The sequence below is a fragment of the Lithobates pipiens genome, unplaced genomic scaffold (assembly GCF_037356315.1).
Source record: "Lithobates pipiens isolate NorthernLeopardFrog02 unplaced genomic scaffold, aLitPip1_a1.2 Scaffold_8, whole genome shotgun sequence".
Classification (NCBI taxonomy): domain Eukaryota; kingdom Metazoa; phylum Chordata; class Amphibia; order Anura; family Ranidae; genus Lithobates; species Lithobates pipiens.
Window position 1 is genome coordinate 458666505 of NW_027507903.1, and position 23043 is coordinate 458689547.

Here is a 23043-nt window from a genome sequence, read left to right on the forward strand (position 1 = left end):
TTACATAATAACTGCATTAATTGAAGTTTTTATTATCTGCCTGGGATCACATGTCCTTAGTTAATCCTATTACACAGAAAAGCAACTTGGCCTGTTTTTTTTTCTACGCAAAAGTGAAATGTCACTTTTAGGTGGGGAAAGGGGGTCATATGTTTTTTTAATATACCGTATATACTCGAGTATAAGCCGAGATTTTCAGCCTCTTTTTTGAGGCTGAAAGTGCCCCCCTCGGCTTATACTCGAGTCATCGCTGTCTGCCCGCTCGATCAGCGTGTCGAGCAGACAGACAGCGGCCATTCTATTCAAAAGCCGCGCCTCCGGCTCCGCCTTCGCCTGTGATAGGCGGAACACTGAATTTCCCAGCAGCCTGTGTTCCGCCTATCACGGACATCGTATCATCCTCGTACTACGGACGAGGATGATACGACGTCTGTGATAGGCGGAACACAGGCTGCTGGGAAATTCAGTGTTCCGCCTATCACAGGCGAAGGCGGCGGCGCAGCTTTTGAACTTTACAATGGCCGCCGACGAAGAGGGCACGGGACGGAGGCAAGGGAAGGCACGGCACGGGACGGGACGGGACGGCGGCGGCAAGGCACGGCACGACACGGGACGGATGCAAGGAGGCAAGTCACGGCACGGGACGGAGGCAAGGAGGCAAGGCACGGGACGGAGGCTCGGGACAAAGGTAGGCTGGACACACACACACACACACACACACACACACACACACACACGGATGGAGACACACACAGGGATGGATGGATGGATGGATGGAGACACACACACACACAGGGATGGATGGATGGATGGATGGAGACACACACACACACAGGGATGGATGGATGGATGGATGGAGACACACACACACAGGGATGGATGGATGGATGGATGGAGACACACACACACAGGGATGGATGGATGGATGGACACACACACACACAGGGATGGATGGACGGACACACAGGGATGGACGGACACACAGGGATGGACGGACACACAGGGATGGACGGACACACAGGGATGGACGGACACACAGGGATGGACGGACACACACACAGGGATGGACAGGCATGTCTCACCCTCGGCTTATACACGAGTCAATAAGTTTGCCAGTTTTTTTGGGGGTAAATTGGGGGCCTCGGCTTATATTCGGGTCGGCCTATACTCGAGTATATACGGTAGCAAAAAAATAAAAATTAAAATGCCAGCAAATATTGGCAGTAAGCAGTGTGTGAAGAAATCAAGATCAAGGTCAAATATTAAAAGCAAACTAAATCTTTCAAAACAACAAACAAATGTTCTGAGAATGTTCATACAAAAACTTTCCTAAGCGTTCTCATTTGAAATTCTATGGCAAGCTTGTAAGAGGAAGGGACAGAACTAGATGAAAATTAGGCGAGCTGTGTGCAAACATGCCAGCTAGAACATGCTGAAAGGAAGATACAGCAGAGTGAGCAAAGAGTTGGCCTCAGTCTGTTGGTTCTCCTCCGCTATCCAAATCAGCAGACTGGTGGCAGGTAGACGATATGATGTTCCTTACAATGTGCCATCTTCCTGGCTGTGCTGTATAAATCTCAGGATTAAATGACCAAAGAATACGGTCAGGTAAAACAGCACATGTTTTATTTGATCGGTTTATTTTTGGCTTGAGTTCAGCTAGTTATTTGCATCAGTTTCCAGGGGCCTCCATGCTACATACAATTGAATAGGTCCCTGCCTTGTCCCTGGTTGTAAAAAATGTACACTAAAGAAGACACAGTCAGCTACAAGGCATACACATCACTTATTTGCCAATATTTTTTTTTATAAGGACCCTCTCACCCAACAAGGCAAGGGGAATCCAAAAGCAGCTTGAAGTAGGTTAAGGGTCCATGTCAATGGACTTTGGGTTTATGTCCCTCAGTTTTAGCAGCTTTTGAGATCATTCAGGTTTCGTTGCCATGTGCATTTGACCTTATTCACTTGGGTTTTCATTTCCATAGACTAGTATGGGAGTATTATTATGATCTGACATGAGCAAAAGCTTGACAGTCCATAATGCAGTGTAGAGGTTGTCAAATGCTGGCCAAATGCAGATGATCACAGAAGAATCAAACAAATCCAAAATGCAAGTGGAATGCACCCAAAAGCACGCTGCATTTAACTATCAACACAAACACTAAAAGTACTACCTTGTTAGTTTACATGTTTGTATTTACCAATTTATTAATTTTTTATTTATTTAATACCATTTATGGTACTGTAATTTAATGAGGTACCTTTAACAAAGCAGCCAATCATATCTTATTGTCGGTCTAGAATGTGCACCAAAATTAGGATTTTTCATAAAATACTTTTCATAGAGTACGTTACAAGACACAGGATAACTTTTTGTGGAAACAATGGATTCTAGCGGAAACTTCTGGAGAATTGGAACCCCGACAAGCAAAGCTACAAGAAACACCTAGAATAACCCCTTCCTACTCCCAGCATGCCTCAGTTTACTAGCAAGCAATATTAGGAGCGTGCCATAAGAACATAGAAGAAGGGCCAGAGTCCAGTGGTGTACTGAAGGAAAAACCTTGCCCCCTTGTCATATGTCTGATTGAGGAGCTGACCAATTCACCTAGTGATATATGAATGGGAACAAGGCTGTCCCCTACCAACAACAAAATAATAATAAAACAATAATAATAAAAAAAAAAAAAAGTCAGACTTTCACATTCCCATTTTTCATGGCGCATCAACATTACCTGTGCATTTCACCATGAAGGATTCAGCATACAATATCTCACAAAAGGGAGTACACACCTCACATTTTTTGTAAATATTTTATTATGTCTTTTCACGTGACAACACTGAAGAAATAACACTTTGCTAAAATGTAAAGTAGTGAGTGTACAGCGTGTATAACAGTATATATCAAAAAGACAGGTCTCACATAGAGAGAGACCATGTATAACAGTGTCAATTTGACACACATCCTTTAATGTCTAAACTGCTGGTAATAAAAGTGAGTACACCCATAAGTCAAAATGTCCAAATTGGACCCAAAGTGTATTTTGTGTGGCCACCATTATTTTCCAGCACTGCCTTAACCCTCTTGGGCATGAAGTTTACCAGAGTTTCACAGGTTGCCACTGGAGTCCTCTTCCACTCCTCCATGATGACATCCAGGAGCTGGTGGATGTTAGAGACCTTGCGCTCCACCACCTTCCATTTGAGGATGCCCCACAGATGCTCAATAGGGTTTAGGTCTGGAGACATGCTTGACCAATCCATCACCTTTACCCTCAGCTTCTTTAGAAAGGCAGTGGTCCTCTTGGAGGTGTGTTTGGGGTCGTTATGTTGGAATACTGCGCTGCAGCCCAGTCTCTGAAGGGAGGGGATCATGCTCTGCTTCAGTATGTCACAGTACATGTTGGCATTCATGGTTCTCTCAATGAACTGTAGCTCCCCAGTGCCGGCAGCACTTGTCTTTGTACACCTCACCTGGTTTCCGCCACACACGCTTGACACCATCTGAACCAAATACGTTTATCTTGGTCTCATCAGACCACAGGATATCGTTCCAGTAATCCATGTACTTAGTCTGCTTGTCTTCAGCAAACTGTTTGCAAGCTTTCTTGTGCATCATCTTTAGAAGAAGCTTCCTTCTGGGACAACAGCCATGCAGACCAATTTGATGCAGTGTGCAGCGTATGGTCTGAGCACTGACAGGCTGACCACCCCACCCCTTCAACATCTTCAGCAATGCTGGCAGCACTCATACATCTATTTCCCAAAGACAGCCTCTGGATATGACGCAGAGCGTGTGCACTCAACTTCAGACCACAGGATATCGTTCCAGTAATCCATGTACTTAGTCTGCTTGTCTTCAGCAAACTGTTTGCAAGCTTTCTTGTGCATCAGACCACTCAACTTCTTGGTCTCATCAGACCACAGGATATCGTTCCAGTAATCCATGTACTTAGTCTGCTTGTCTTCAGCAAACTGTTTGCAAGCTTTCTTGTGCATCATCTTTAGAAGAAGCTTCCTTCTGGGACAACAGCCATGCAGACCAATTTGATGCAGTGTGCAGCGTATGGTCTGAGCACTGACAGGCTGACCACCCCACTCCTTCAACATCTTCAGCAATGCTGGCAGCACTCATACATCTATTTCCCAAAGACAGCCTCTGGATATGACGCAGAGCGTGTGCACTCAACTTCTTTGCTCGACCATGGTGAAGCCTGTTCTGAGTGGAACCTGTCCTGTTAAACTGCTGTATGGTCTTGGAACCGTGCTGCAGCTCAGTTTCAGGGTCTTAGCAATCTTCTTATAGCCTAGGCCATCCTTATGTAGAGCAACAATTATTTTTTTACAGATCTTTAGAGAGTTCTTTGCCATGAGGTGCCATATTGAACTTCCAGTGACCAGTATGAGAGAGTGATAACACGAAAGTTAACACACCTGCTCCCCATTCACACCTGAGACCTTGTAACACTAACGAGTCACATGACACCGGGGAGGGAAAATTACTAATTGGGCCCAATTTGGACGTTTTCACTTAGGGGTGTACATTAATGGCTGTGTGTTTAGTCATTTTGAGGGGACAGCAAATTTACACTGTTATACAAGCTCTACACTCAGCTTGGAATGTTAAGGAGTCTTGTAATGCATGTGTAATCGATGTATTGTATTTCTATGGACATAGGTTGTTTTTAAATCACGGATAAATAAAACGTTATACTTTTTATAAAATTTCATTGTCATCCCTGGGTACCGAGATAGTCCATTTATCTCTTTTCAGATTACCTGCGCTTTGCTGTGGACATATGACATTACCAATTTGCGGCCTTTCCCTTTGGCCTGTTCACTGCACCTCAGGTCTCCACTAAGGTGCTAGCCGCTGTTCTTGTAGGCCTCATCAGGCTCATGGACCCCTTTAGATCTTCTGCTCCAAGGACCGATCTACCACTCCGCTTCTTCATCATTGGCTTTAATGGCTTGGCTGTTGAAGCTTAGGTACTGAGGAATAGGGGCCTATCTGATCCGGTTATCCATACACTCTTAAAGGCTAGGATATGGACTTCTCGCAAAGTCTACCATCGCAACTGGAAAAGTATTTCTTGTAGTGCAAGCAAGGAAATACATTGCACAAATCCTGTCTTTTTCCAGTCTGGCCTGGATCAACATCTTGTGTTTAGTATAGTCAAAGGTCAAATCTCAGCCCTAGTGATTCTCTTCCAGACACTTTGTATCTCTACTCCTTGTGAAGGCTGTCACTCATGCAAGGTATCACTCACATTTTTCCTTCTCAGCCTTTGAAGATGCCATCACTTCTGAAAAGTGAGTTTGAGGTGGCAGCCTTAATCTGTAAGGAACCCTTCCTCGAACCACAGGAACAAAGTTCTCTTTTGAGGCACAGGGCCTCCTTCCTTCCCAAGGTGGTTTCTTCCTTTCACCAAAACACTGCTACACAATCTCTGTCCTGCTCCTAAACACCCTAAAAGGATTTTACTCCACTGCCTGAATGTAAGCTGTTCAAGTTTCTTTCAGCTATAGCTTCTTTTCATTAGTCCAACTCCCTGCCTTACCTCAAAGTCTCTATAGGGGCCAGAATACTTCTCATTCCACTATCGCTAAGTGGATTAGTCATCTCATCATTCAGGCTTATGACCTCAGGGGATAGGTTCCCCCATGTATGGTCATAACACACTACTAGATTAGTACAAGCTTTATGGACTTTTTTTTAGCATCAGGTATCTGTTGCTCAGATTTTTAAGACTGCCATCTGGTCTTCAGTTCACATGTTTGTTAAGCTTTATCAGGTGAATGTTAAAGCCTCATCTTATTCTGGATTTGGTCCTAGGGATCTTAAGGCAATGTTGTCAGCTCCCTTGAGCAGTCCTTGTTAAACTGTTGGTATGCTCCTTGTGGGCAAGTTAGCCTTTCATTTGCTGTTGCCCATCCCTCTGTTTGACTGCTTTTGGACATCCCATTGGATGAATACCTCATCCTTTATTGTAAAATAGATGTCTGTCTTAAATGTAAAATCCTTTTCTTAAAGTACATTACAGGACAAAGGTCCCTCCCCTCTGTTGTGTTCTTATGATCTGCTCCTATCATTGCTTGCTACTAACAAAGACATGCTGAAAGTGGGAGGGGGTTATACTAGCTGTTCTTACAGCTTTGCTTGCCAGTGTACAATTTTATCCCGTAATAAACCATTAAGAAAAGAGCATTTTGTTATATTTATCTTCACAAACATAGGTGGATTATTTACTGTTTAGACACAGTAGCAAGATTTTCCTGTGGGGAAATGTTCAAGATGCACACAGCTGGTAAAACGGGGGATAGGATTGTCTAGATAGTCAATTTTGATTGGCTGCTATGGATAAAAGCATATTTTTTTCATACTGTTTATTAAAAAAAGCAGGCTGATAAGTTTTTTTTTTTCTTTATTCCTAGATAGTAGTAATTGGTTTAATGTTCTCCCTACTAGTGTAGAGAGATGAGATTAGTACCTTGAATCCCCCCTACTCCAGTATGAGACTCTCCCTGGCCGTTATTGGGATTGCTGGTGGAGGCTCCATCACCGGCTCCCATCTGAGACCCTATGGAGAGAAGCACCAGATTATGTATTGCAACAAAAAAGGCATGACGAATAAAGCAGGCTCTAAATATATAAGAGGCAATGTTCAACAATATGTTCCTCTCAATGGTTTCTAACCTAAATCACTTCTACTGCCCTGTTAAATAACTCAAGCCATTGCTCTTGCTATTCTATCTAACAGTGCCTGTGAGTAGAAGATGTTGTAAGTTCCTGACTGCTCCTTGAAAAGGAGGTTACTGCACCACCTGCTGGCTAGATGTGAACAGTATTTTTTATTTAAATTACCTGAAAAAGTTTTTTGTTTTTTTTTAATCCTGATCATTATAAACATTTTTCAAAATCACAGTGTATTCATTTTTATGTAGTGACATAAGGGAGTTCACTAAACATCTACCTGCATACCATAATCACTTCCTATTCACTATTTGGAGATTAAATGAATGGCCAAAGCTTCTTTGGCCAAACTTCTCTTGTAAGTTACAGGAGCGCACTTGTGCTCTCCTGTGACCCAGAATCAGCTAACAGTGGGCAAAAGCTCCCTGTCGGCTGATGTCACAGAGCCATTCCAAGGATCCTGACAATATCAAGATCCACCCAGATGCCTAAGTGGTAGCTGGCTCATGCTCTGAGCGCACTGCTAAGAGCCTGAGTCAGACACTCCTTTCCTGTGTGCCCTGGCACTCCAGTTGGAGCTGGGGGGCAGAACAGAGAGCAGCGATTAAGAACTGAGTGATCAGTGGTCATATCATCGTTCAGTTCTTCGACTTAGAGCCAGCGGGGGACAGCTGCAGGATCAGACCGATGCTGCAGCAGGGAGTCGAGTATGTGTTTGTTTCTTTTAATAATCTCATACTTTAAAGTTCTCTTGCACAATTCCCCATACTGAGGGAACCTTATTCTAGTTCCCCTCTTTGACATTTTACAGACAACATTGTGGGCACATGCTAGCTATCCGGCAAGGTTGTCCGCGACAGCTCCATTTTCTGCTTATCAATCAATATGCTTCATGATAATACGATCACTAGGTTAGCTAATGCCGCGTACACATGAAAAAACAGAAATTCTCATTGGAAGAAGCTCTGATGGTTTTCCTGATGGAATTCGGCTCAAGCTGCCTTGCCTACACATGGTCACACCAAATTCCGATAGTTTAGAATGCGGTGACGTACAACACGTACAACGGGACTAGAAAAAGGAAGTTCAATAGCCAGTAGCCAATAGCTTCTGTCTCGTAGTTGAATCTGAGCATGAGTGATTTTTGGTGTGTCGGAATTACATACACACAATCGAAATTTTCAAATAGAACGTTTTTCCGTCATGAAAATTGAGAACATGCTATCAATTTTTGGCTGGCGGAAATTCGGACAGCTAAATTCCGATGGAGCATACACGCGGTCGCATTTTCTGATGAAAAGCTCTCATCTGTCTTTTTCTGGCCGGAATTCCGATCGTATGTATGCAGCATAAGACATAGTGATCACATGCAGACTGGATTGGAGGTTCAGTCACAAAACAAGCCTTCAGTTTGCAGGCAACCGTGTGCCAATGCATTTGTGTTTGATTAAAAATGCATAAATTGGGTCTTCTGCAAACATGTGAAATCCAATACATGTGACTGAATGTACACTAAAGTGCATATTGCTTTAGGCTCCATTCCCACAGCTGATTACTGCCATGTGCCATGCAGGGCTGTGTTCTGCTGGCATAGGGATGCACAGGTGTGTCCATAGATGTCTATTTGGACACCCTGCTGCTACGGACACAATGTGAAATGGGTGCGCATCCCCCAACTCAGCATGGGTAGGAAGTAATCACCCGTGTGAATGGAGCCTAGTGTCTTACTACTGTCTATATAAAGTGACATGTTTTTCAAGAACTGAAGAACGTTGGAAACCTTTTTCCCCAGCGGTTTTGAGGCACTGTGAACACATGTTTTAACTAACTTACAGCGCAATAGTGTATACGGACCCGAAGAGTCTAAAAACGATTATCAATTTTGTTTTAGTGTTCGAGGGCCAATACACCAATTAGCTGATCTCCTAAACCAGACAACTAGAAATAGGCATGTGCACCTGTCCTATAAATAATTTGTAAGCAGAAGGGTTGTGGGTTTCTTAAAATTGCAATGAGGTTATGTTATCAGTTGAGATGTAAATAATGCTTGGAAGAGTTATCTTTTAAACTGTTGGGCAATAGATTACCTCCATTGTTGCTGCATCCTGGCATATTGTCGCCTGGAGAGTAACTCATAAGTCCACCATTCCCATTTCCATTTGGATTTGAAGGCACTGATGCAAGAAGTCCTTAAAAAACAAAACAAAAAAAACACATTGTCAAGAGCCTTGATGTGACACGGTTCTGTTCTAGAAAATCTACTAAGCCAATATGGTGCGAGAAGGGTCAGAAATGAATACAAGAAGCAAGTGTCAATGCGACTTACCAAGTCCTCTGTATCTGGAGAGCTGCTGGTAGATCTGTTTCATCCGTTCAATATTCAGCCGACTGGCCTCAGCATGGTTTACCATTGGTTTGGGATAATTTACCCCAATTATACATTTTGCGGCTTTTTGCACTGCCTCAGGAGCATTCCAGGGGTCGTAGATATACTTTGGAGGGAATCCTTTCAGAATCGGCAAGTAACGACTTAAAACAAAAATAAAAAACCTACAATGAATATATTACCAGCTTGGGCAGGGCTTCAAGCATAACTAAAGTGATACTAAAGTCTTGTTTTTTCTTGTTTAAAGAAAACAAACACGGTATACTTACCTGCTCTGTGAAATGGTTTTGCACAGAGCAGCCCGGATCCTCTCCTTCTCGGGTCCCTCTTTGGCCCTCCAGGCCCCTACCTCCTGTTGAGTGCCCACACAGAAAACAGTGTGCTCTTGGAGCACCCGAACCAAGCTGCAGATCCATATATCCATTCAGACATGGAGCTGTGGTTTGATACTGCCTCCTCTCTCTCCTGATTGGCTAACTAACTTTGATTGACAGCAGCCGGAGCCAGTGGCACTGATGCCGTGTTACAGCCAAACAGGAGAAAGAGTCCAGGATGGCCAAGGCACTTGTGCACATCACTGGATTGAGAGAGGGCTCAGGTAAGTATTAGGGGGGCTGAAATGGGCTGCTACACACAGAAGGATTTTAAACTTAGCGCATAGAATGCCTTAAGATAAAAAATAAAAAAAACCTTCTGCCTTTACAACCACTTTAAGTGAAGTACTCAATCTACCAGAAAGTCAGATCAATGAAAGATGAAATATGGTTGCTTAGGTTACTGCAGTATGCCATTTCTCTCTAGTCTAAGTCATGAATCTTTCATACCAGATGCAATTACAACACATATATCCATAATTTTAAATCCAAACTCTAGCCACATTTTGGGCGGTTTTCTGTAAAGGGAAAGTGTTAAAATATCTGTTAAAGGGGTTGTAAAGGTAAATGTTCTTTCACCTTAATGCATTCTATGCATTAAGGTGAAAAAACATCTCACACTGCCTGCGCCCCCAGACCCCCCGTTTTACTCACCTGACCCCTCGAAAATCCCGCGCTTGACCCGACGTCCTCTTCACCGCTCAGCCTGGCCACTGATTGGCTGGAGTGGATGGATGGAAAGCAGCGCAGCCATTGGCTCACACTGCTGTCAACCACATCCACTGACGCGGATCGCTGGGGGTTGGGGCCGTGTGATACAGCGAGTGGCTATAGCCGCCGGCTGTATCACGGGAGTGCGCCCGCAGATGCTTCTCACCATGCGAGGGAGCTCGCATGAACGTGAGAAGTACCTGTGGGAGGAAGCCGAGACAGCCGCCGAGGGACCCCAGAAGAGCAGGTTCAGGGCCACTCTGTGCAAAATGAACTGCACAGTGGAGGTAAGTATAACGTTATTTAAAAAAAATAAAAAATTACTTTACAATCCCTTTAAGGTATTTTTTCTCACTTCCTGTAACAGCAGGAAAAGAAATATGAGGCAGCTGTATTATAACAGGAAAGCACATACAGCAATAAAAATACTTTAGAAGGTTTTAACTATGGCCCACTCTACTAAAAATGCATTTTTGTTTTAATCTGTATCCCTGTTGGAAAAAAATTCCTTGCTGATAGTTGGGCTTTAAAGTGTTACTAAACCCAGGACCCTGCATTCACTACATCCGGCCTCCCACAGTACACAGAGCATGGAAACTTAAATATTTTAGTAAATATAAACTGCTAAATATCCTTTTCATCAGCAGTTAGAGCAGTCTTGTGACTTCTACCAGTGTCCAGCCGAGCACTGGTTAAAGTTAGTTGGAGCTTCCATTCTCCTCTGAGTGGCCTATGATGCTGCATTACCCCTAGCCCTCTGTTTGGCACAAAAAAAATAAAAAATCTCTAGCAATACACACTAAACTGAGCATGTGCAGAGTGCCTCCTAGGGCTCTGCACTATCAGTATCAGCAGATGGGTTGAGGGCAGTAAAAGAAGGTGTGGATCAGAGAAGTCAGAATCACACAGCCTTTTTACACAATGCGATTAACCCCTTAGGTTCCTCAGCGAGTATAACAAGCATGCTTTACTGCATATACAGACTGATTTTACCGTTATGGGTTTAGTAACACTAACACATGTTGCCAGGTGTTTTAGGATATGCTGTGATTTTTAACATTTCTTCTTTCAATTCTACTGACACAGCTGGTGAAGCAGCATTTTAATGCAAATCAAATTGCAGCATGCAGGAGATTAAAAGCCTCTACCTTCAAACTCCTTCCCAATCCATTACATCTACGCAAACCTTTAAGCTGGCCATAGAGGATTCAATTCTCTTATATGCAACCACGGGTTGCAGGAAAGAAAAATTACTTGATTGCCCTATCAACACAGTCTGTGTTGATGGGGGAATCCCTCCGCAGAGCTTTTTTGTTCTCCCGGTGGGTGGGGGACCATCCATGCCAGGAGAACACTGTGATTATTGCTAGTGGCTATCAATCCTCTCAACTTCGGTACAATCAGCCTACCCATACATGTTCGAATCTCAGCTGGTTCAGCAGGGATTTGAACCATCTATGGTTGGCTTTAGCAAATGGCTAAAACATAAAAATGTCCTTACCGGATGTAATCCCCATTAGGGTCAGTTCTTCTTCCAAACCCAACTGGACAGTAACAGTGGAAAAACTGCTGGAAGAAGGAGCTGCAGGACAACCACATCCAGCTTCCGGCATTGACACTCCAATCAGCATCCAGTAAAAGCTCCTCAAAGACCTGTGTAGACAGAAAAAAAAAAGAGAATATGTTGGTCTTCATCACATCATTAGGCATTGTTTTAGAAGCAACACAAACTGTCAAAATATACATATATATCAAATAGATGTAAACTCCAGCTGAGTGTTCTTTTGTTTTTTAATTCACTGTGATTTTAGATGCACTTTCTTCACAGTTTTTCATATCTAGTGCTGCTATTTATTTACTTGCTCCAGCAGCGGCTGCTGCCATTTCTCAGGAAGGCCTTCTTTAATGGACAAGGGAAAAACATGTTGGACAATGAGAGTCAGCGCACTTACAGCCCTGTGTGCTGGAAGCACTAGGAGCACAACCAGGAGACAGGGATAGCGTGCTGTTGGTCTAAAACAGAAAGTGCCTAAAAAAAGCAAACATTTTATTGCAGTTTAACAATTTTTAGATGCGGTGGCTACATTTGTTTTCAATGTTTTCTTTCCTTTGTTTTCACTTGGTGATCTGGCCAGTATGTTTTTATACAGAACAAGCTGTCCTACAGATGTCATAGTTACAGGGTTGAGACAAACCATTTATCACTGGCAGGGATGCTTACAAGGATCAGCTCCTTTATGTAGACCATTTATACCAGGGATATGCAATTAGCGGACCTCCAGCTGTTGCAGAAATACAACTCCCATGAGGCATAACAAGACTCTGACAGCCACAAGCATGGCGCAGAGAGGCAGAGGCATGATGGGACTTGTAGTTTTGCAACAGCTGGAGGTCTGCTAATTGTAGATCCCTGATTTATACCAAAAGAAAGAAAACTGTTGCTGTAACTGCTTTAAAAGTGTGAGCTGAAGTTTGACTTCAATTAGTTAGTGTATGTATATTTTCTAGTGCATCTAACACTCCCCAACCCCTTCCCCCAACTGACAATGCTGCTGTCCAAAAGGGGTCTCTGTTGCTCCTTCATCCATAGTGTATGCCCCTAAGACAAGAAAAAAAGCCTAAAAAATAAAACGAATGCAGCTGCCACATCTAAGGCCGCGTACACACGGGCGGACTGTCCGCCCAACTAGGTTCGTCAAACAGTTTGACAAACAGTCCGTTCAAAATTAGCATGAACGGACTTGACCACACACGACGAACGAACAGTCCGCTGAAAACTTGCGCGATGACGTGAACGGCACGTACAACGGGACGAGAAATTCGAAGTCCAATACACTGCAATGCAACCTTCGCCGTGTAAATTCTTTCTGAGCATGCGCGAGACTTAGTTTATCGAACAAGCCTACACACGAGCGGACTGTCCGCTCAAACCAAGTTTCAGCGGACAGTCTTACGGAAATTCCGAAAAACTTTGTTCGTCAGACTGTCCGCTGAAACTGTCCGCTGAAGCCCACACACGAGCGGACTGTCCGCTGAAACACTGTTCAGCGGACAAAGTTGGGCGAACAGTCCGCCCGTGTGTACGCGGCCTAAGGATTGTTGAGTTGCAATATGTTACATTTTTGGTTTTGGGTTTATTGCTGCTTTAATTTAATCTGTAGCGCTATAGAATAAAGCAGCTTAAAATGACATGTTAAAGATTTTATGAGATTTTAGTGGTTGGGTTTAAAAGTGTTTCTCCAACTAGGGGGGAGCAAATCCACAAGTGAGAAACTGTTCTGGATGCTAGTGCTGTCCCTTCCCTCTCCCAGTCTAAGTGCTACTGACCAAGGACAGGAGATTGACATCAAGCAAGATTCAGGTACTTTTGCTTGTTGTATGTATAAAAATAATTTGATCATCTTCACAAAATTGAGTTTTTTAAATCTACCTGGAGTCTTCAGAACTCATTCCCCTTCCCTCCCAGAAAAAAGTTTGCATTTCCAACAGGTAACCCATTTCCGTTGCCAGCACCTCTTATTCAAAGACCCTGATTCACACAATAGCACCTTCTGCTGCTAGGTGACCTTCAATATATCAACTACCATAAACAAGTCAGGCCGTGGGTTCCTTCAGAACATGTGAGTCACTAAACAATTGATCAGATTTAAGCAGGTCAAAGATATCACTACTCAGAGGACACTGGGTATCCTATTACTTCATGGAGATACGCCACAAATTGCTTTATATGTTAAGCTTGTTCAAAATTCCCTTTATCTGATGTATCACCTATGCATTTTACAGAGAATGGATCTCTGCCAAACAAATGATATATCCAACTCTACAAATTGGATCACTATATCTGCTCCCAATCAGCACGATTCACCTGTGTGGGTCAGTGTAAAGTTTGACATGTAGGAAGCACTGAATCCAACATCAAATCTATCTGACCTCCAACCTACAGCTTCCGGTTACAACGTCAGAATGAGGTAATTTCTTTCAAAGCAGATTTGCCCCCACACACCCAAAAATAGACTACCGATATGTTTATACTTTGGAGATTTTCAGAACCACTCAAAACACTCATCCTGAAAATGTACAACTATATAATGTATACGAAAAATAACTTTACCCATAGCTTAGATGTTTTTTGCCCCTTGTGCAAATACCCCGAAAAGACATGCACCCACTAACATACTTCCCACCTTCTGGAAAGGATGTGTGCACTATTATATTTACATCTGCTCTTAATTGATTAAAAAAAAAATAATAATAATAAAACACACCAAAATTAAATTCACCTGTACTCGATCTGGCAAACTATACATGATTTGTGCAGCGATTCGAGCGGATATTCATCCCACCCCCCTCCTTCCCCTGTAGCCTCTTGACACAAATCACATGTCTCAGGAGACAGTGGGACCATTCACGTGTCACACTTCGGCTTGAGCATGCACAAGGGCATGCACAGTTTGTGAAGCCAGAAGGCTGCCCACAGTTAACATGCCAGCGCCTTGACCCAAAGACCTCCTAAGAGCTGGGTTGGGTGAGAATATCGCTGGATCCTGGGACAGGTTGAGCGCGTGTTTAAAAGTCAGCAGTATTTGTAGCTGCTGACTTAAATGTAGGTTTATAGGGTGAAGATGCTCTTTAACCCCCCTGGCGGTATTCCCGAGTCTGGCTCGGGGTGGAAGTTTTACACCAAAAGCGGTAATCCCGAGCCAGACTCGGGACCGCATCGCTGGATCCAGGAGGACGTTTACTTACCTTGTCCCTTGGATCCAGCGATGTCCCCGCGCTGTACGAGCGGCTCATCCTCCGCTCGATTCATCACGGAGCTGATCTCCGTTCCCTGCGAGCGTTGCGACGCATGGGGACGGAGATCGGCGCCAAATTCAAAAAGTGAAACACACAGTATACATACAGTATAATGTAATCTTACAGATTACATTGCTGTATGGAATAATTTCACATGCCCTTTGTTCCTAGTGTTCTGCCCAGTGTCATGCATGCAGTTTTATATAATAAAAGCTGTTCTTTATGCCTGGAAACTGGAGATTGTGCATAGCAACAAAAACTGTCCCTTTACATCAAAAATGGTTTTAGACCTTCTAGAAAACAGCGATAATAAATTAGAATCACTCGCAGAATTGAGGGATAGCGATTTGTGGGGAGATCCGTCATCAAATATTGAAAAATAATGACAGTGACAATTCTGCAACTGAGCAAATTTCAGTGTTTTTGGTTTGATTACATTATTGAATAATTTTTATTATTGTTATATTATTATGTGGTATAATTATTTATTATATTATAATTTATGATTTCATTTTTCAAACTTTATCATACCCGGGATGTCCGCTAGACTCTGGTTTGGACAGATTTAAGTGAGTTATTCCTAAGAATTACAGGACTACAATATAGAACGCCAAATTTTCATGCAAAATAATTGTACCTCTTTTAGCACCTAAATAATCGTACCGCCAAGGAGGTTAAGCATAAAGAAAATAATTTTCACCAGCATAACTTAGTATAGTTTTAAACTTGTACTTTACTCACATAAAGTAATAGGCATCATGGCTTCTTATTTCCTTAAAGTGACTATAAAGCTAAAAAAAATATATTTTTAAAATAGCAAATATGTCATACTTACCTGCTCTGTACAGCGATATTGCACAGAGCAGCCCTGATCCTCCTCTTCTGGAGTCCTCTGTCTGCACTCCTCCGAGTGCTTCCATAGCAAACCGCTTGCTGTAGGTGCACTTGTGCAAGCTTGATCCTGAGTCAGGCTCTGTATATCTCAAATGAAAAAAAGAAAAAGAACTAAGCAGGACTATTACGGTGCTATGCAGTCAATTCAAAAAGAGAAAAAGATGACCCCCTCAGGGGGGAGTGCAGAGACACAAATACTATATGATACATAATTATTAAAATAAAATCAAGTTACAGAATTACAGATACCAATACGATGGTTGGGGGTAAAATATCCACTGTTATTTTACCCCCAACCATCGTATTGGTATCTGCAATTCTGTAACTTGACTTTATTTTAATAATTATGTATAATAAAGCTTTTGTCTATTTTTACGTCATATAGTATTTGTGTCTCTGCACTCCCCCCTGAGGGGGTCATCTTTTTCTCTTTTTGAATTGACTGCATAGCACCGTAATAGTCCCGCTTCGTTCTTTTTCTTTTCTTTTTTTCATTTGACCTTTATTTGGGATGAGGTGCTTTGATAATTTTTTGCCCGACCTGGTTTCTCCTTTTTTCCAGCTCTGTATATCTATTGACACACAGGGGTGGAAAGTGCAGTTGCTCCAGAGCTTAGTAATTGAGCAGAAGCTCTGCCGACTTCCATCATCCAATCATGTGCAAGCATAAATAAAGTATTTTTCCTTGCGCGTTATTGGGTATTCTTTGCAAAGTGAAGGTTTACCTCATTTACTGAGCTCTAGAGCAACCGTGCAGTCTATTTACCTTTAGTAAATCAAGCCCACATTACCTCCTCACAGGAATTGATTGACAACAGCAGGAGGCAATAATTCCCGCTGCTGCTTCCATGTCCAGTGAGAAGGTAGAGAGGGGAGAGAGATGCTGCTTTTCGGGCACAGTGCTGGAGTTGAACAGAGAAGGCTTGTTTACCTTAATGCAGACAATAATGCATTCAAGTAAAAAACCTTCTGCCTTTACAACCACTTTATGAATGTATGGTGGTACCATTCATTACAGCTCCCTGAATGAACTGAGGGCAAGCCTATAATGAGTGTGAGGGATAAAATACAACTACAGTTTAAAGAAGATAGATTATAATTTTTATTTTACAGTTAACAATGGAACATGCTTCAAAGTGCTTTATAATCCTATTTTTGAGGTCCGATCTGCACCTCCCCTTCCCCTCCTGCCGTAATCATATGGGTTTGATTACAAATCATATCTGCTAGTTTTTGCCGTCATTTTGCCTCATACAGTGAAATGCAGACTGGAGCAATTAAAGTGAAATAAGGTAAATTAAAAGTATATCTAAAAGTAATTTTAAAAAAATGAAACCCACGTTTGAAATGTATTTTTAAGATATGCTTATCCATTTAAACATAATAAGCTGGAAATATAATAAACACTGTATCAGATAAAAGCCTTATACATCCTTAAAATCAATGTCAAACTTATAAGAAAATTTTGAATTTGTCAAGTTAACGAATACAGATACTACTAAATTTGATTTGGGCATTTAGGCTTTAATGACCTTTCATGGAATGGATTAAGGCCCAGACCCAATGTTTGCAGACAGTGAAATCCTGCCCAAATCAGACAGCATAAGCAGTTTACAGATTTACTACCTGTAGCTGTTCTTTAATGCCTTTTGGAAAAGGTAGCTTTGCCTTTAAAAAGAAGTACATAATTTATTTTATTTGGCTTGTCTAACCTACTAAAAATACATTAAATGTGCGATCTGAAGGTTTTTTTTTTACTATTACGGTATCCCAATGTATCCCTGCAATGGGTTGTACAATCAGAAGACCTACTAACATTTCACTTGAACGTAATTTCTTTCATGTGTTATCCTCAATTCTAAACATGCCTGGCAATTTTCTAGGTTGTAGGTGTCCTGCTGTGTACAATAAAAAGCAGCTTTTTTTTTTTAAAGGTCATGGCATACATAAACACCTCATCTTTATTGAAAGCATAACTGGGTTAATCACAAGTCAGCTCATACATACTAATAATGGTCTCAAATCAATGTACATTTGGATGTTTAGGTTTCTGAAATAGGCAAAATCAATGCATCATGAACTTTAGTGTTTAGGGCTCATGCACACTGCTGCTCAGGCATTTGAGCTTTTATTTCAGCTTGAAGCTTATGCTTCTTTGAGATGCAGGGTGCATGAACCCCAAGTCTACAATGTATATCAACAGAAAAACGAAATATATAGTACAGATGTTATGATTGCAACTAGTGTCAAACTAACAATTGTTTCTACTGATGCCCCACATTTACAGTGGCAGAAAAAGTATATGAACCCCTTGGAATTAACCGCTTGGTTTTCTGCAGTAATTTGCCATAAGATGAGATCACAGGACAATGACCCCATGTATCAAAGTAAATGCACCACAGACTGGCTTCAGAAAAAGAGAATGCGCCTTTGGGAGTGGCGTAGTCAGAGACCAGACCTTAACCCCATAGAAATTGCTGTGGAATGACCTCAAAAGAGCCACTCAAACAGACAGGAAGATAATTTTTTTTTATTGAAGACAGAAAATACAGTAATCCACGGATAGGTTAACCCATTTCACACATCTGAGTGCTTAATCATACTGTTTATGATTAAGCACTCAGATGTGTGAAACACATTAACCTATCCGTAGACTACTGTATTTTGTCTTCATGCAATAAAAAAAAAAATGTTACACCAGTATTCAGTTATGGTGTGTGGCCATTCATCCTCCATCTTCCTTTCTGTCACAGTGGTGGGCCGGGCCAGTGCCTGTGGGACCAATTTCCCAGCCTCACCTGGAGCGCTGATTCTTCCTCCTGCATTCACCCCAGACATCCTAACAATGTGTCAGAAGCAATGTTGTAACGAGGAATGGTCAAAAATTCTTCCTGAACGTTGTGCAGGTCTAATCCAGAGGTACCGAAAAGCGCTGGCTTGAAGCTATTGCTGCCCAAGGAGGTTCAACTATCTAGCAGCCCCGTGGGTTCACTTACTTTTTCCTCCAGCACTGTGAGGATGATAGGGGCTAATGTAAACAAACTGGTTTGTTGACCTACACAAGCAAAGCACAGGTCCAAGCAAAAGTAGCCATACAAGTAACAATAGTATACCTTCATTCCTTCTTCCCAGCTTATCCACAGGTCGCCTCTGGTAAGAAAGCATGCCACAGCATGTCTTGCCAGGTGATGAATCCAGCCTTCTTGTCGGAGCTGAGTCATAATGGCATCAATCCATGGGAAACCCGTCCTGCCTTCAGCCCACTTGGCCAGGGCCTCAGGATTCCGATCCCATGGAATCTGGACGCAAATGGGGTTTCCTTCCATCTTATCAAAGCGTGGGTTGTTTGTGGCTGCAGTGTAAAAGAACTCACGCCACAGAAGCTGCCCATAAAGAGAGAGAGGAGGCGAGCTATTTTTCTTCACCTAGCCAGAACATTAGATGAAAAATGAGGGGAGGAAAAAACAAATAGTAAATACATTTTTTGTTCACTAGTTCAAGCTTTACTTTTCAGAATGTAAAATAAACAAAACACGTACAATGACATATAAAGCACTAAAGGTGTGTGTCCTATTTGAAGTTGATCTCCAGGTTTCTTTTAGAGTTAAATATGTTTTTATTAAATTTTAACAAGGTGATATAATACCATGCATATTACATTTGAATATTCAGAACAGTAGGTATATACAAAGCATTCTGTATTATGGTTGTATTTCAAGTAGAAACCAACATGGTTCATGTATACGTTGCGGATTAAAGCAAGTCGAATCATATATGAGATGTTGGAAAATATCTAGTGGGAAGTACAGGTAGAGTCACCTGTTCTGAGACATTATTGTGGGTAACTTAGAGGGGTAGAGAGGAAATATATAGGAAAGGGTAGGGTTGGGCAGAAAAGAAGGGGGGAAGTAAGGGGGAGTTAGGAGGAGTGAGCAAGCCCTGGTGCAGCACGCCAGGGTTAGGAAAGCCAGACTAAGCCAGTTCGGCTTAGGGGTGTTAACAAGGCTTTTAAAGCATCTGAGGTAGAGTAATCAAGCCAGATCGGCCAGAGAGTTGTACATTTGTCAAATGTATCACCGTCTAAGGCCGCGTACACACGGGCGGACTGTTCGCCCAACCTTGTCCGCTGAACAGTGTTTGGGCGGACAGTCCGCTCGTGTGTGGGCTTTCAGCGGACAGTTTCAGCGGACAGTTGGACGGACAAAGTCTTTCGGAAATTCCGAAAAACTGTCCGCTGAAACTGTGTTTGAGCGAACAGTCCGCCCGTGTGTGGGCCTGTCCGCTGTACTTTCGAAATGAGCGGACTGTTCCCGCTCGGAAAGTCCGCCCATTTCGAGCGCGTGTACAGGTAGGCGGGGCCCGCGAAGGAGACGTCGCGGGCTCCGCCGCCTGGAATGGGCTTAAAGGGGAACCCCAACGCCGAAAAAAATCGGCGTGGGGTTCCCCCAAAGTCCACACCAGACCCTTGTCCGAGCACGCTACCCGGCCGGCCAGGAAAGGGGGGCGAGCGAGCGCGCCCCCCCTCCTGAGCCGTACCAGGCCGCGTGCCCTCAACATGGGGGGGTGCCTTGGGGAAGGGGGGGCCGCGCGGCCCCCCCACCCCAAAGCACCTTGTTCCCATGTTGATGAGGACAAGGGCCTCTTCCCGACAACCCTGGCCGTTGGTTGTCGGGGTCTGCGGGCGGGGGGCTTATCGGAATCCGGGAGCCCCCTTTAAGAAGGGGGCCCCCGGATACCGGCCCCCCACCCTATGTGAATGAGTATGGGGTACAATGTACCCTACCCATTCACCTGTGAAATAAAGTACAAAAAAAAACACAACACAGGGAAAAAATATTTTATTGCACAGCTCCGGGGGGTCTTCCGTCTTCGGGGGTCTTCTCGCCGGACTCCTCCGCTATGTGTGTGTAGCTCTTTTACTAGCGGAGGAGTCCGGCTTTCTTCCTCCCCGCCGCCGGCCTCTTCTCCCGACTTCGGGGGTCTTGTCCCCCTCTTCGGTTCTTCTGCCGGGCCACCGCGCCTTCTTGTAGCTCTTTTACAGGCGGTGGCCCGGTCTTCTGTCGCCGCTGCCTTCCGTTCTTCTGTCGCCGCCTTCGGTTCTTCTGCCGGGCCACCGCGCCTTCTTGTAGCTCTTTTACAGGCGGTGGCCCGGTCTTCTGTCGCCGCTGTCGTCGCCGCCGCCGCCTTCCGTTCTTGTTCTTCTTCTTGTTCTTCTTCTTCTTCTCCTGGAGATGTTGACTCGACGAGCTCTCCGGCCGGAATGCCAGGGACACGCTCCGCTGCCACTTATATAGTGACAATGGGGCGGTGTCACATGGTATATGTCACATGGGTTGGTCACATGGTGACCCCGCCCCCTTACGATGTCATAGTCCCCATGTGACATCAACCCATGTGACATATACCATGTGACATATACCATGTGACACCGCCCCATTGTCACTATATAAGTGACCGCACAGCGCGGCTCTGGCATTCCGGCCGGAGAGCTCGTCGAGTCAACATCTCCAGGAGAAGAAGAAGAAGAAGAAGAACGGAAGGCGGCGGCGGCGACGACAGCGGCGACAGAAGACCGGGCCACCGCCTGTAAAAGAGCTACAAGAAGGCGCGGTGGCCCGGCAGAAGAACCGAAGAGGGGGACAAGACCCCCGAAGTCGGGAGAAGAGGCCGGCGGCGGGGAGGAAGAAAGCCGGACTCCTCCGCTAGTAAAAGAGCTACACACACATAGCGGAGGAGTCCGGCGAGAAGACCCCCGAAGACGGAAGACCCCCCGGAGCTGTGCAATAAAATATTTTTTCCCTGTGTTGTGTTTTTTTTTGTACTTTATTTCACAGGTGAATGGGTAGGGGTACATTGTACCCCATACTCATTCACATAGGGTGGGGGGCCGGTATCCGGGGGCCCCCTTCTTAAAGGGGGCTCCCGGATTCCGATAAGCCCCCCGCCCGCAGACCCCGACAACCAACGGCCAGGGTTGTCGGGAAGAGGCCCTTGTCCTCATCAACATGGGGACAAGGTGCTTTGGGGTGGGGGGGCCGCGCGGCCCCCCCTTCCCCAAGGCACCCCCCCATGTTGAGGGCACGCGGCCTGGTACGGCTCAGGAGGGGGGGCGCGCTCGCTCGCCCCCCTTTCCTGGCTGGCCGGGTAGCGTGCTCGGACAAGGGTCTGGTGTGGACTTTGGGGGAACCCCCACGCCGATTTTTTTCGGCGTTGGGGTTCCCCTTTAAGCCCATTCCAGGCGGCGGAGCCCGCGACGTCTCCTTCGCGGGCCCCGCCTACCTGTACACGCGCTCGAAATGGGCGGATTTGCCTCCTCCTTACGTGGGCGAGTCCGTTCATTTCAAAAGTTGAGCGAACTGTTTGCCCAACCTTGTTCGTCAAACAGTCCGCTCGTGTGTGGGCAAGTCCGCTCATGCAAATTTTGAGCGGAATGTTTGCCGAAACTGTTTGACGAACAAGGTTGGGCAAACAGTCCGTGCGTGTGTACGCGGCCTAAAGCTATCATCTCTTCCATTCTCATGAAATCATTGACCACAGAAACCCAGGAAGATAAGGGTGGGGGTGGGGGGTGGTTTTCCAGAAAAGGGGTATAAGTTGCAGCTGATAGGAAAAATCGGAGTAGAGTGCGTTTTTGTGAGGGTATGGAACCCAGAAGCATAGACAGCAAGGCAACCTCCGGCGTGGGTGACGTAGGTTTATCGAAAAAGCTTACGTATATGGTGAAAACCTGCGACCAAAGGGGCTGTATGGACCCCACTCCCACCATATGTGGAGATAGTTTCCATCCGTCCCCACATCTCCAACATGAGGCAGGAGTGGAGGGAAAGATTCTGTGGAGTGATCTGGGGTCCCTGTACCACCTGGATAGGAGTTTAAAGTTATTTTCCTGCGTATAACAGGAGATGGAGGACTTAAGTGTAAAATGGAATGACTTTTGCCAATCACTCAATGGGTCAGTGAATGTTATAGCTTGTATAAGGTGGATAGTAGGTGTTTGGGAGTTTCTGAGAGGGAGCACAGCTGTTCGTAGCTTGTCAAGGGTCTGTGTATTTGATCAGAAGAGAATAGCTTTGAACAAAAGGAGGACATACAGAGAGCTGTAAGCCAGTTGCCTCGTTCTTCTGGCATGATGGTGTACCCAAAGTTGGGTGTATAAAAGTGCTCGCCGTAGGCCAAGTAGTGCGGAG

The 23043-nt window shown here is 44.3% G+C and overlaps 1 protein-coding gene across 1 annotated transcript in view; it reads right to left on the reverse strand.

Moving 5' to 3' along the window:
• Positions 1-23043, reverse strand: part of CRY1 (cryptochrome circadian regulator 1) — a 78999-nt gene that overhangs the window by 10449 nt on the left and 45507 nt on the right. Inside the window, exons 7-11 of the mRNA XM_077468480.1 lie at positions 18970-19281; positions 11667-11818; positions 9021-9223; positions 8782-8883; positions 6492-6581 (exon numbers count right to left, since the gene is read on the reverse strand). Coding sequence (XP_077324606.1) covers positions 6492-6581; positions 8782-8883; positions 9021-9223; positions 11667-11818; positions 18970-19281 — 859 coding nt within the window. The remainder of the gene's footprint in view (positions 1-6491; positions 6582-8781; positions 8884-9020; positions 9224-11666; positions 11819-18969; positions 19282-23043) is intronic.